Source organism: Meleagris gallopavo, chromosome 2 (assembly GCF_905368555.1).
Source record: "Meleagris gallopavo chromosome 2, MGAL_WU_HG_1.1, whole genome shotgun sequence".
NCBI classification, from domain to species: Eukaryota; Metazoa; Chordata; class Aves; order Galliformes; family Phasianidae; genus Meleagris; species Meleagris gallopavo.
This window is the reverse complement of record NC_139405.1, coordinates 34,587,372-34,602,213: the sequence shown is the minus strand read 5'-3', so window position 1 is coordinate 34,602,213 and position 14,842 is coordinate 34,587,372. Positions and strand designations below refer to the sequence as shown.

Sequence of the window (14,842 nt, the reverse complement as noted above, 5' to 3'; positions counted from 1 at the left end):
TTCAAATTGTGTCCAGCTCTACTAATTTTTGATTTTTTTTTTAAATTATCATTATTCTAACTTTACTGAAGGAAAGAAAAAGATCTTTCCAGTTACTTACTGCATTCCTTTTAGGGGTTTCAAGTTTGTTTTGATTAGGGAAATAGAATATAAGCAGAAAAAGCACATTTCCCCACCAATAGCATGCAAGCAACTTGTGACTGAAGTCCAAAGAGATTTATGAGTTGGGCCCACATTTCATTATCGATTTCTGTTTACATATTTTGTCTGAGTTCAAATCAAATGCATCAAAATAAATATAAAATTGATCATAAAATCTCTCAAGTGAGCTAGTCCAGTAACTCAGCACTGTACAACGAGCATATGTAGTCATATTTAAAAACTAAAGATTGAATGAGAAGTGAAATATCAGAAACAGATTTGATTTCTAGTACTCTACCACTGTAAGTTTCAACATCAGGATCTGGGTCTGGGAGAAGCTTGGGTTTCTCTGTGTACAAAATAGCGTTTTATCATGTTAATTTGCATTAAAACATTCAGATAAGAATCATTTGCTTAAATAAAATCTATTGATGAGATCAGTATTAATTCCTCCTTTTTCCACACAGCAATGACTCACACTTTTTAGAAAAAATTCTTAAATTATACATTAAACCAAAAATAAAGAACTTTGCAAAAGCTTAAACATTCCAGAGATACTATGCAATTGAAATAACATCGATAGCAACTGTCTACATAGTACCACGAAACTGATTTTGAAAATTCATTATTATGATCGTTTTAATGTGGGAAAAATGTTACTGTATACTTAACAGTTGACAAATCTTATTGGTGGCTACTGTGTGAAAGCACAGTGTGTTGACACCTTAATTTGGCAAATGACACCATGATCTTACTTTTAAGGTTTGGGAACAGATTTACTCGACATATCCCGTGCAAAATATCCTCATTGATGCACTGTCTTCTGAGAGATTGCCTGTTTCAAAAATCCTCACATCTGGCGCTCAGCACTGCAAAAATGCTAAAGGTCAGATAAAGGTTGTTTTCTATGCTTGAACCCTTTGCTTTTTCTTACAGGGATACCTCAGCAGCTTTGGTAAACTTGTCTGCTAATTATTTGCAATGACAGCTAGGTCAGCAAGTTGCCAGTGCTGCCAACACTAGTCACTCACCAAGGTCTCTGCTTTAAAATAATGCAGAAATTTACAGTTGCAGTTGGCATTCTTGCACTAAGTCTGTCCTCACAGCTTTTTCTCCGCAACATGTGGCTCTTCTCATAACACCATCTGCAATTTTCCTCCAAAATTCTGTCTTCTCTGTTTTTATTGATCACCCTATTTTTTGATTATTTAGTGCCTTGATTAAATCTTTCATTGCTTGTGCAATACACAGAATGACTAATTTGCTTTGATTTTTCCCAGTGCTCTCAGTTATCATGCCTCCTGCCATGGGAACACCCTGGCAAATACTTCAATACTGATAATTCTCATCCAAAACATTCCATTTATCTGCTTGCTCTTTCATTTAAAAACAAGCAATACTTATCTGCACGAAGGCTTTAAAAAGTTTCTGGAAACTACAGACTTGCTCGCAGCTCTGGCAATTTTAATGCTGTTATGTTGCAGTCAATCCACATAAATACACAGTAGTTTAAAAAATCCAATCAATGCAGTCCTTTTCTCCCCACTTTTGTGGGCATGTATGTCTGAACATCCAAAGAGATTTGCAAAATATGAAAATAATTTTCTCTTTTATAGACTGTATCTAAGCAGCATGATTCCAGTGCCAATATTTTCATGCTCTACAATGCTGTAATGTTAACTGCTCTGATGAGAAGGCCCATGGAACAATCTTAACACTTCAATCACAGCTAATGCACTGATAAAAACAAGTACAACAACAAAAAAACAACCAACTTCCTGGTAATGATAATGCATTTTCCAGTCTTTCTAGGTCCAGGTAGACAAGAAAATAAGCAATAATTATGCTCGAATTAAATGTGCCTGAAGGCAAATACATTCAAATACTTGGACGTACTTCAGGCATTTCATTGGTAATTTTTAAAAGCACAACAAAACATTTAAGTGAATTGTGGACACTTCTAGAAACAAAATTATATCCTTTGGATCTAAAATATGCTGCTGCTTTACATTTTATATATTGCATGTGAACAATACATTCAAATTAAACATTTTGAATATGTGTAAAATGGGGAAAATGATAATGTTATTAATAACTTAAGATGTTATCATCATTTTTAAAATACCAGTTAGAAAATGGATGCACTGAGTAGTGGTGTGTGTAAGTGGCCTGCAGAAGTAAGTTTTACACCGGTTTTACAGCAATTCCAACATACCTAAATAAATTCTAAATGGCCTACATGCTACTCCTGATTTGGGTATGTACATTGATAATTTAGTTTTAATGGCATAAGCTAGTTCTACTGCAAATCTTTCAAAACAGTAGTGGTTTTTAATAGCTAGCTTATTATATAAGTTGGGTAGTTCATGAGAAGATAGCATCTTTTCCCTTTGGAAAGCAATATATTTTATACAACGCAGAGTTAGCTGTATAATACAGGTAACTGAAATGAACATTAAGGACAGACAGCCAGGACAGACTAATAGACTGGGAAGTGAAAGCTGAAAGGACTCCACTGAACAGAGGTAACAAATCACTTCAATGCAGCAATCTGGGAGAAGTTTAGAAAGCATAGAGGCGTATAAATGTACACAAACCTCAACATCCATATACAGTTTTGTGGGGGGGGGGGAGGGGGAAGGGAAAGTGGAGTGGAAGCAAAGCAACAAATAATATCTGTGGTTTGCCTTTTAAAAAATCAAAAATCAGTGGTAGTGGGATGTGAATTAGTGTTGGTTATTAAAAGTACAAGCAGTATTAATGGACACACTTTGGACTAATGCTGCCAGCTCTCAAGCTGCGTAACTCCAGTCAAAATTAATTAAAAGAGAAAGTAGGTTACTTTTCCAATGACATCTTAGAGGGAAATATTCTGTTTTTATCAAAGGTTTAATTTTTTTTTTTTTTTATCCTTATAGAGATCATGTTATAACAGAATCACCTTTTTTGTTTTCTATTCAGCTAATAAACGACACAACAAAAATGCAGCTGTGTAGGAGAAACTGCTAAGAATTCTAATGGTACATTCATGATACACGAGCAACAGAAGGGTAGCAGGAAACATACCTAAATAAATAAATAAATAAATGTATTCTAAATAGGAGGTGGTGTATTAAAAATATAATCTCAGTGAAAATACCTCAGCACTGGAATTAAGCAAGCTACTGTGACTTATTTTTTTTCTTAGATTGCGCATTGGCTTGAAATACAGTCAATACAGGCAACTCAAAAACCAAGAAGTCACCAATTATAAATATTCATTTCATGTGGTAGATAACATTTAGAATCACCACATTTCAACTTTGATTTATTTAATATTTCTGTTGGAAAAAATATCTAGCAACGTTTCACTCTGCTTGTATTTAAGGCAGTGTGAATAGCAAGTTAAAATTAATCAACTCTATGGATTTTTTTTCATCCACATGCAAGATAAATTACAGTAAACGAGCTATGATACAAAAGTGACATGATTTGGAAATCATAATGAAATCAGAAATTGTCATGACTTCGATAAGAGAATAGAAACTACTCTAAGGCAAGGCAAATGTAATATGAATTGCTTAACTTTAGTGTGCTTAGTCAGGTAGTGTTTGTTTGATTTTTTTTCTTTATTACTTCCTGTTATTATCCATAGTAAACAAATATAACTTTCGTGGTTTTAGAAGCTAATCTTAAATTATGAATAAGAATATCCTAAAACTTCTCAGGGTGTTCCCTTAGGGAATACTTACTGTATGCCAGGCTGGCAAATAATACTTAAACTAATGCTGTATATTCTATATAGTAAAAATGTTGCTGACCTAAATATTCACTACTATGGCTTGAGCTGAGAGATTCTACTCTCACGCAAATCAGTGCTGCCACACTTGAATACCTCAGTATAATTCTTTGATATTGACTTCCAGTTAGACAAACATGATTTTATATACATATACACACACATGCATATCTCCATCCAAGAAGTTAAAAGATTAAAGTTTCTTGTCTTTGCGACTTTAAGTGAGAAATGTCCACAAGCATCACACCAAGAAAGCCTCCTACTTGAAAGAAAAAGATCAAGTCAACTAATACTCAATGAACTGTGGTAGAACAGTACCTTAAAAATAAGTAAATAAATTATCCACATATTTTTTAAAAAATATAGATAGATAGATAGATAGTATTGTAGAAAAATAGTTCAAATAATCGGACATACCTGAGGGAGAATTATGAGCTGAAGCCAAAGATTTGGATTTTGAATCTGAAAGTCGAGAAATGCTATTGGCTCGAGTTCTAGCAGAAACTTTACTTTCTCCTGCTAATGTCAACCTTGCACTTCTGATAATAGCTTCTGGAGTACGAGATGAAGCAGTGCTTCTGGTTATTGTCGCTTCAGAATCACTACGTGCTGATAAAGAGCCAAGTCGAGTTCTGCGGGGTTGAGCAAGTAAGTCTATTCTGGAAATACTCCTCCTCCCTGATGGAGGTTTTGATGTAGAACTTGTAGTGGACACTTCAGAAGCGACTGAAGCTTTATCGGCATCAGCAAGCTCGCTGTCTGAGGCTTCACCAAGTCGTGCTCTGCGCAGGAGAGAAGTCCTTGTAGGACGAGGTCTTGGAAGAGTGGTAGATTTACTAGATTGCCCAAGTACGACAGGAGAGCTTTTTGATTTAGCTGACTTTCCTTCCATTTTAGAATGCAAAAGTTCATCTGCTGAGGCGAATGGAACTCTTCCATGTGATTTGCCAGAGTAGGTTTCCTGGTCAGATGATAAGATATCAGAAATGGCAGAATGAGGTACACTAGATGTTTGGTCATCATCTGTCAAGTCTACTGATGGTTGTCTCATTCTTCCACTGGATTGCACAGATTTGCGAGCATCAGCTCTAGATCCACCATCTGAAGATCGACTTTTAGTTTTCTTTTCCATCTTTTCTCTGGCACTTGTTGCAGAGGATTTTACAACATCCTTAGAAGGGGAACCAGAAGAACATCTATCTTTATATAAGGTTGTAAAGCTCTTTCGTTTCTGTGTGGATTTCCTTTCACTGTCACCAGTAACAAGACTGATTGTGCTGGCTGTATCTACATCTGATTCTGGTGATATGGAATTATCTCTGTTATAGCTTGGAGTCTCAGGACCTTCATCAGTTTTATTTTCTTCACGCAGTTTAGCTTCAAGGAAAGCCATTACAGCTTCAGTGTCTTTTAAAATGAGTGTTGTATCTAGACTGGAATCAGTGTCCATTGAATCACTTCTGTCACGTATTCTGTTTGCAGATGCTAAGGGGGCAGCAGATCCACTTTGCTTATTAATGTGAGGAATAAGCTCTATCGGTATATTTGTGCTAGGCTTATCTATAGTAAAGCTGCCTTGCCTCACCAACGGTTTTGAAGATTCCTTTTTTTCTCCTGATGCTTTAGGACTTTGTCCTTTAATACTTTCCTCATTTCTTCTTCTTTTTCCCTCACTCTGTGCTAACTTCATTGCTGCTTTATCATGTCCAGGAGCTTTGTTCTGATTATCCAAAGTTTTGCGTGACACAGCAATCTCCTCCTTATCTTTCTCAACTAGGTTTGTAGCAGATTTTGTGGGTGTCCAGTGTCCTTGCTCCTTTCGTTCTTGTTGAATTTTCGCTAGAGCTTGTTTCACCACAGAATTTTCTCTGCCAGTTTCAGCTCTCTCTTTACTGGAAGAACTGGGGAAAGAGAAAACCTTTTCTCCTGTTGCTTTGGGTGAGAGACCGTTTACTGTTCTGCTTGACTTAGCTATACTTCTGCTCTCAGTATCTGAGGCACGAGCTGGAGTTTCTTTCTCTTGAAGTTCAGTGTCCTGCTTTTCACCTATTTCTGATCTCTGATGAGATGCAGTTTTTGTTCTGGAGCTTTCACTCATTTTCTCCTCCTTGGGAAGTTGTGGAAGCGTCCTTCTCTTCCGCTCACCTTGGCTGGTCACAGAAGTAGCTGAACCAGTGCTTCTGATAGAAATACCAGATTCACTGATATCTGTGTCTAAAAATGAATAAGAAAGCATAGCTAAGAAGTAATTCAGTAGCAAGCTAAACACAAACATTAAATTAAGACAGCATGTTACTAATCAAACAACATAAAACTGAAATGTCACTGGAACATCTGAGGGCAGCTCTGAAAGTAATGCCTCCTGCTTTATTATGTTGGCCCACGACGTCAGAGGCAGCTGATGGTGGCGTGGCAGTAGAGGGTGAACCTTTCTGCCAATATCCCATTATATTTTGTTGTTGTCTGACAGATGGCAACAGAGGGACAGCCTGACACAAAGGCATCTGACACGGAAGTGGATGAAGCCAAAGTGTGGAACTGAACTCCTCCATGCAGAAAAAATGACACCCATTGACATTTATTGATGCTTGCTGAACACTTCTGGAGACCAAACAGTGGATGTGAGCACAGTGAGGAGGTGGGTGTGCATTTCAGCAGAGGTGAGAGCAGTTCAACTCCACTGGTGAAGATTTTTATGAACATGACATGCACGGTCTTGTTCATCACTGGTGAAAATGCAGAAGTAATGGTGGCGTCTATGTTGAAAAATATATATAAACATACATTGGTTGTTCCAGGAGAATAAGGTGTCCCTCGCGGCAAGAACTCTCTAATCCCTTAATTGAATATTATCAGTTATACTGTATGTGTACAGCTGTATGTATAAAACCACTACAATAAATCAAATACTTATCTTCTGCATTCTTAATTTTTATTTTTGCTTTGCAGTGTCACGTCTTAGATGAAGGTGGCAAAACAACTTACACATTTTTCTTGTTAGGACACTCATTTAGAAAAGCAGGAGATATCACTGAAATCTAAACATTTCTGGATTATTTATCTTGGGAATTGTCACTTCTATAAATTTTAAAAAAATATATTGAAGGTTCAATAGAAATCAGCATAACTGATATTTGTGAAGACAGGCTTCTCTCAGACATACCTACAAGCTCAATTTACTTATTTTTTCAGATATCTAAACATTTAAAAGTTTTTAGTAGTAGAGGTGTAGAGTGACTCAGCATTGTTGATGGCAATATGCACACCATTGGAAGTTTAACTACCAACACTTCTGAAGAAAATGTAGGCATCTAAGCCAGCAAAGCAGACTTTGTGAATTCCTCTATGAACATACATATTAAATACAATTTTCATCACAAGTTAGGAGCTTGAAAGCTTTTTGGATCTTAAGCATTTTAGAATTCTTGCAATATAGGGGCATATTAGACAGTTATTAGTTCACTTAAATCAAAGTTCTTATGCTAGCAAAAGAAGTATTCATCCCTTCAAAGATCTGGATAGCGTTCCATCTAAAACATAGAATTTAAATGAATCCAAAAACCACAACATATTCCCCAGCTTGCAAGTTAACCATCCAAAGGATCACTCTCATCACATCATGGGCTATTGTTTTAAGTACTTTTATATATATATATATATATAAAAAAAAAACCCCAAAAAAACTCAACGACCAAAAAAACCCAGGAAACTCAGGAATAGGCAAGCTTAAGCTTGCTGTGCAGAAGGCCTGCCTGCTGGGCAGAGTGCTGAGACCAAGTTTTCAGTGATATATATATATCAGAGTGATATATATATATATATCACTCTGATGCTTCCAAGTAGTATAGAATTTACTCAATTCCCATTATTCTGTATACATGATAAATCAAATTATTTAATTTTCCCCCTTTCCATCTCGTTAGATATTTGATATCCTAAAGAACAACATATTCTAAGTTCAAACTCTATGAGGGGTGGAAAAGCTCTTAGAGAAGCAGTAGTCACTGGTAAGAATTTTTTCATGCACTGACACAGACATTTAAACTACACAACATCAAAGGCAAAATTTCTTTTGAAAACAATACGATGAGGTTCTGAAATTGGAAGTTCTTTTATTGCTTACTTTAATATATGGCCTCGCCTGTTATATTTTAAAACCATGCAATTTACTTAAAAAAGTAATAAGAAAAATAAATACAATTGATTAAATTCATTAAAATTCATTTAATTAAACATACTTACATATACACTATCATCTGCTGAATATAAGCCTGAATAGAGCTTCAGTTAGTAAACAATACAGAATGCCCGCTTAGTTTTGTTGTAACTCCCAATATTATTTCAGTTTCACTTTTTAAAATTTTAAAGATATTAATCCAACTTTAGGATTAAAATTCATTTCTTTTGTCTTCCATTCTTTGTGTTAGAACAATACACAGAATGAAAAGCTAACTCTTTTGTGAAGGCACTAATTAGCTTTTTTCTAATATAGAATAAATGGTACGGATAAGGTCTCTATAAACACAAAGTATGCAAATCCATTTATCAGTGTTATCTTAAATCTGAGGGCAGCAAAATAAATCTGCAACAGATCCGCTTAAGAAAAATATACATAAGTTACAACTAAATTAAGATGTCCCAGGACAAAGAATTTCAAAGAAAAAAAAATCACAATGGAATTCAAGATCAAGCAACTCAAACAATGGTTCAGTTCAAATAACGCAGGTCTGGTATCAAGAAACCTGTAATTTGTATAGTAAAATATGGATATAGTATTGTTTTGTTCTTTTTTTTTTTTTCCTTTTAAAAAAGTTGTATTATTTACTACTTTTGAAATGCAAACTTGATAACTATTTTGGAAAAATCTCTGCTGCTATGCTTTTACACTTGTTTGAGGACTCAAGGAGTCTGCACAGTGAGGAACAAACCAACCAAATTGTCCCCCTCCCCCTGCTCCCTCCTTCCCCCCAAAAAAACTCAACGACCAAAAAAACCCAGGAAACTCAGGAATAGGCAAGCTTAAGCTTGCTGTGCAGAAGGCCTGCCTGCTGGGCAGAGTGCTGAGACCAAGTTTTCAGACTTAACAAGGGGAGAATTACAGGATTCCATTCTGAAAGCAGTGAAGACTTAGTTTTATCATTTTGAAAACGCATTCTTCTGAGAGACTAACTTAAAGGTCAAAGATGTAGCTTGCTCTGAATTTGTAATAGACATACGGAATCCTGAGAATCTGAAGAAAATCAGCAGCTATAAAAAAAAGTAGAGAATACAAATTACTCTTCTGAATGTAACTTCATGAAAAAAAAAGTTATTAGAAAGACAAGTAATTAATTTTACTCACCAATATCTAACAAGAGGTTATTGGACAAGTTCTGTAGGTGGTAGTGTGTCTTCTGAAGTGATGTACACAGAAAGGCATTTCTACTTTAAAAACACATTTTTTCCCATTTTAAAAAAATCTTTTAAACTTTGTTGTAAATTTCAAAGTCAACTGGAATAAGAGGAAATGCTGGAATTGCAGGACAAAAATATAACTAGCAGTAGGCTGACAGTTGGTTACTTCTCGATTTCTAAACAGCATATCACATTCAGGATGTGGAAAGCATGGAAATGACATCTTTGTGTAATCAATTTGGCAACAAAGAGCTATATTAACTCATGATTTACAGAAGAAAACTATGGAACTACTTTGCTAGATATAGTAACTTCTACCTCAGCGTGTAAAAATCAGCATTAGAAGTACACTAGATTGTTCTGTTGCATCAACGTTTCTAGGTTGAAACTAAAAGGAAGAAAACAACTGAGGATAGGTAAGGTAACTCCTTCATAGTCAAGAGTGTTGACCTTAGTGAGCAAACTACTTAAAAACACAGATGTGAATAGTTTAGTTAAGGACAGACAGTTGTTCATCACTGGAGATAAAGTATGGTTTCTTTGTTTCCAGTGTCAGAAATATGCTACTTTTCAGCTGAAGAACAGCTGAATAACAAACTTCAGGTCAGATGGTTTAACAGTCAATCCCCAGTATCCCAGAAACATACTAGGCAGATGAACCCAAACTGCATTCAAGTGAAAGTTTCTTTTATGTTACACTTTTTAGTTTGCTTTAGTATCATTGTTTAATTTTAGCATTCTTCTGCCGTGTCAGAAAACACTACCACAGAGCTAGTTTTCACATTGCATCTTCTCAAAGACACATAAGAATTTCAAATGAAGATAAGGTCTTAACAGTATGAAAGTTGCTTATTTATGTACATGAGCACTGTTCTCCCCCTTTCAGAGGTTTCTTCATCAGAAATTATGTCAACAAGAACTGTTTTATTACCGTTCTCTAATGCAGCAGGAACAGGTGACTCCAATCTGATATCATCTGGGTCATGACGTGTGTGATTGGCAGCCAAACTAGCCCACTGTGATACCCAACGTTTACTTCCAGGGGCAGTAGAACCTTCCTAAGGAAGAAAAACAGTAGAAGAAAAATGACAACTGTTTGATAAAATCATGTTCTCATTCCAAGTTTTCCTGGAATAGAAGTGTCAGACACTATCTACCTGGAGGAAACTGAAAAAGGAGTTTACTTGAATATATTTTAGATTTACTGTTTCTAGAACAGCAACATAAATGACTCTACATACAGCTGCAAAATCAGTATAGAATAAACAGCTTTTCTTATGCTGTGAAATTTTAAAGATCAGAATCTATAGAAAATATATTAGAACTTGTGCCTGCTTTGAAACAGAAGAGCAGAAGAAACACTGCAGGTAGGGATGTCAGCAAGAATTAAGAATAAGCTTCAAGAAGATACTCAGGTTACATTTTACCAGCTTAAATGATCTCTTGTCCAGATACATTGTATTTAGTTCATTATGGAAAGAATGCCTTAACAACTGAAAGAATAAAAAAATCTGTGATAGAAAGAAGAGCAAAATAAATAATTTGTCCAGTCTAAATGACAAAAGAAGGAAAGATTGTTTTATATCAGTGTATTGGCTAACAGGGTAGTCAGTGCAATCACTATCTGATTTTTATTTTTTTTTCAGCTGACCTGAAAAGAAAATTGACTTGCTTTCCCAATAGGAAAGCCTTTTGAAACTTTGACAAGTTTTTAAATGAATAAAAGTAAAAGTAAAACTCAAACCACCTTCCTACTCTGTATTCTTACAGTATGATAAACATATATTTAGAAATCTGTTTTTGGAAAATAAAACACAAGATTATTGTTTTACCCTCCATATTAGAATTTATCGTGCTCCTCCAAAGACAGCAGACAACTATGGATATATGTATATGTGCATACATGGCGGAACACTATTGAAGGCTTGAAACATTTTCTAGTTTAGATAGTCTAATCTATGGGACTCAAAAACCAAACTGCTGCAAATGAAAAAAAAAGTCACTGTCTGCAGGACTAGGGGAGTTACATAACTACAGGCAAGTCAAACCAGAAATCGCAATTCAAGATCAACAGAAGAGATGGGAAGGACATGAAAATATGCATACCTTGCTTCTAAAGAGAATATGAAGCAACTATTTCAGAGGTTAACTGAAGCTCTGCTTGGCACTAATATTAAAAATGTAGATTTCTGTTTAATTTATTGGGCACCCTGGGATTCTAATCTTTGATCAGGAATTAACAGTATAGATTTTACGAAATGTATTCAGCAAAAATGGTAAGCTGAAAAGGTATCACCTAATGTACAAGAACCTCTTTTAAATTGAAAGTTACTTAGCTAATTAAGAAGATTTGAATTTATATTCCTGAATATCTCTTAATCATATGGATGACTTTAATTAATGCAAACAAAAGCACTGTGAATCTATTTCAGATTGTTATGAATGTATTATGCCAGAAATGCATCAAATCACTTCTATGAACTACTATAGAAATGTCCACATTCTCAATTCATTTCTTAGAATCAAAATGTTACAAAATTCAAATCTAACAACACTGAAGTAATGCAATTCAATGATTCAGTTATTTATGGGCATTTCTGAACATGATGTAAGGAAGAGTGCCAGAAAGAATAATTTAACAAAAAACATGCAAAAACAAGCAGCATTTAGGCACTGGCAACAAAAAGCATTCCTACTGCTGATACTTTCTTTCTTTTGCTTTGTTTCTCTGTCCCTACCAAAGCAATTAATTACAGCCTAAATCAGATATGATGGTAGTTCTACTTATCTTCGCTACAGAAAACCCTAATTGTTTGTGTATCACCTAAGCAATTCCATTGATATGATTTCCAATAAATAATCACTTTGTAATAAAGTATAAAGATTTTGCAAATTAATGGTAATTACACTGTTAAAAAAATTCTTAAATAGGAGTGGGTGCAAATGTGTTGTTTTTTCTATTTTCTATACATACAAGCATAAACAACAAAGCTATGAAGTTCCTTTTACCAGTAGTTAAAAAAATGGATATTTTAATCTTTAACTAAAAAGTTTTTTATTAAAAGCAAAACGTAGCTCAGTAATAGAATCCAACATATCCAGATGTGAAAGATTCGTATAGCATTAAAAACTCACATCCAGTGATCCAAATTTTCTCCATATAATCCATGCATCTTAGAGGCTTTCAATAAGCAGTCCTTTAAGTCTTCCCTTGAAGACCAAGAGGAATTTCCCAGCCTTTCAGAAAAGCCAGGCTGACATCAGAGGACCCAGCATTATAACTTTGTGTTGAATCTGCTTTCCCTTATTACATATTCCAACTAAATCTGAGTGATACATCCACAGGAAAAATACCCATGGATTTATGAAGATGTATTATTCAGCCTGAAGATTCAGAGCTTCCATCTGTGTATCTGAAAAAAGACACAGCATGCATATGACGCCTAGAAGCATCCCCATTACTTGGCATTTCAGAGCATTATAATAAGTTCAAAAAAATTTCAGTAAATAGAACCCAAATTAGTTTTTTTTAAATACATATTCCAGTCACCTCAAGTTCTAAATATCTGACTATGCCATCTTTTCATACATTTAAGAGGCATCCTGAATGTCTTTTAGTCCCTCTCCCCTCTTCTTTTTCTGAACCATACTCCTCTATGAGCACTAATGTTTTTTCCCCCAAGTTTCTATACTTCACTTATAGACAATGTTTTCACATTTCTTCACGGAACAATACTGACACGCATCTCAAACAGTTGTTTTTTCCTTCTGTTGCATTAACTCTACTTACAGAGCAAACTTCAGCAATCACATCCATGTGAGTTACCACGTATCTGAAGTAAATGAATTGTATCAATCTGGTCCTGTAATGTAGATCTCTATTCCCTTAATAATGCAAGTAAATCTCTTTGGCTCCTTCTCTGGCTTTGAATTCTCCTTTCCTAAACAAGAATGGTAACAGTGCTCTGGAGATTCACTGCCACCTCCCATCATGGTGCCAAGAGTTCCCATTTCTGCTGCTAATGCATCGCCCAATGCTTGCCTTTTCACAGCTATAGGACACTGCTAACAGAGTCACCCTATGTTTAATCATAGCTTCTAATTTCAAACAAAAAGCCAATATCAAACTTCATACTCAACGGTTTCTCTACAGAAGGATATGAAATTAGTGTAATTAGAATAGACAAACAAAAGGACATAAAGCCTCTGAATAGACACGGCTGTTCTCCAGCTTTAAGGAGCAATACAGCAAATATTTACATGAAGTTATTTTGTGTTCGCAATGTCAACACTATTGTTTATTTTCAATGGCAAAGACGTGAAATGGGTGTTCAAAGCAAGGAACACTGTAGCCAATAGCACTGATGACACTGTAAATAGAAAAATAAAAAAAGTACGTCCTTAAAAAGCACATAAAAAATAATGTTGATAAATCATGTCCACAATTTAAGAACGGTGGTTAGAATACAGTAACTGGTCACTGAAAATTATCATAGTCTAAAAGACTGCAGTATTTTTATTAAATGTGCTTATATAATCAGAACATATATCAACAGCAAAAATTATTCTCTTTGTTCTCTATCATTTAACTTTTGTTCTTAAATCTCACTTACCTGGGTTGGCAAGTGGCAGATTATAATATAGAAAATAAAAACATTTAAATATTTTAGATAAATGGATTCAGTGTTTTTACTGTCTAATCTGTAATCATTGAAAAGGCAATTGCATGCAGGCTCAATGCAACTGTGTTAAGACATTTACTCTGCATTTTATCTAGTCTCCTGATACACACCACTTTAAAATATCAAAGCTTGTCACATCAAAAGTGAGACCTTCTTTATAAGAGAATTCTACGCTCTTCAAAGCAAGCTATTTATAACCTGCCCTGTAAAGTTAACATATCTAAGCTCAGAACAATCTCTCAACCCCTAAATGCTTTTATAAAACATTATTAATTTCCCAAGACATAATTTCCAACTTCCAAAATTGAAATCTCTTTTTCTATGTCAAACATCTGATTTCATCTGCCTCTTCTAAATATCTATAGGTACAACCATGATGGGCAAATGAAACAAGCCTGGAACAGTGAGCTACCCCAATGTCACCTGACTGTTTAGTCAAGACATTCAGTAAGGTCTATTCATTTGTGATCTGCAGCTCCTAACAGTAAGTTATGTTCTGCACCTTACAGTAAAACAGTAAGTTTTCCAAAAAGAACAAGCAGAAAAGCTCATTTATGATGAGAATATGGTGCTCATGTACTTTGCAAATCAAACACATTTGCCTCTCCCTTTCCCAAAAATAACAAAATCTGTTTTGGTAAAAGACTTTACATATTGCAGTCTTCTCTCCAGCTGAACCAACAGTTACGCTCCTGATGTTTCCCTGTTTGACACTACAAAAGGCACCTCCCTTTTTCTGAATTAACTTCTCTTTTTCTTCCATATATGCACTGACATACTCTGTTGTTTCTCTGGTAAGCTCTTCTCCAATTGTCATTTGTCCTCATCTCTTACTACACTAATTTGT

General features: G+C 35.0%; 1 protein-coding gene across 8 annotated transcripts in view; it reads right to left on the bottom strand.

The window, feature by feature from the left end:
• The window catches only part of CEP170 (centrosomal protein 170), an 89,529-nt gene that overhangs the window by 18,732 nt on the left and 55,955 nt on the right, over positions 1-14,842 (bottom strand). For 5 of the 8 annotated variants that reach the window (XM_085219616.1, XM_085219617.1, XM_085219620.1 and 2 more), the window contains 3 exons: positions 10,245-10,371; positions 4,337-6,133; positions 440-490 (listed from right to left, as the gene is read on the bottom strand). In XM_085219616.1, coding sequence (XP_085075742.1) covers positions 440-490; positions 4,337-6,133; positions 10,245-10,371 — 1,975 coding nt within the window. The remainder of the gene's footprint in view (positions 1-439; positions 491-4,336; positions 6,134-10,244; positions 10,372-14,842) is intronic. The other 3 variants (XM_085219618.1, XM_085219619.1, XM_085219623.1) reach the window with 1 other exon arrangement.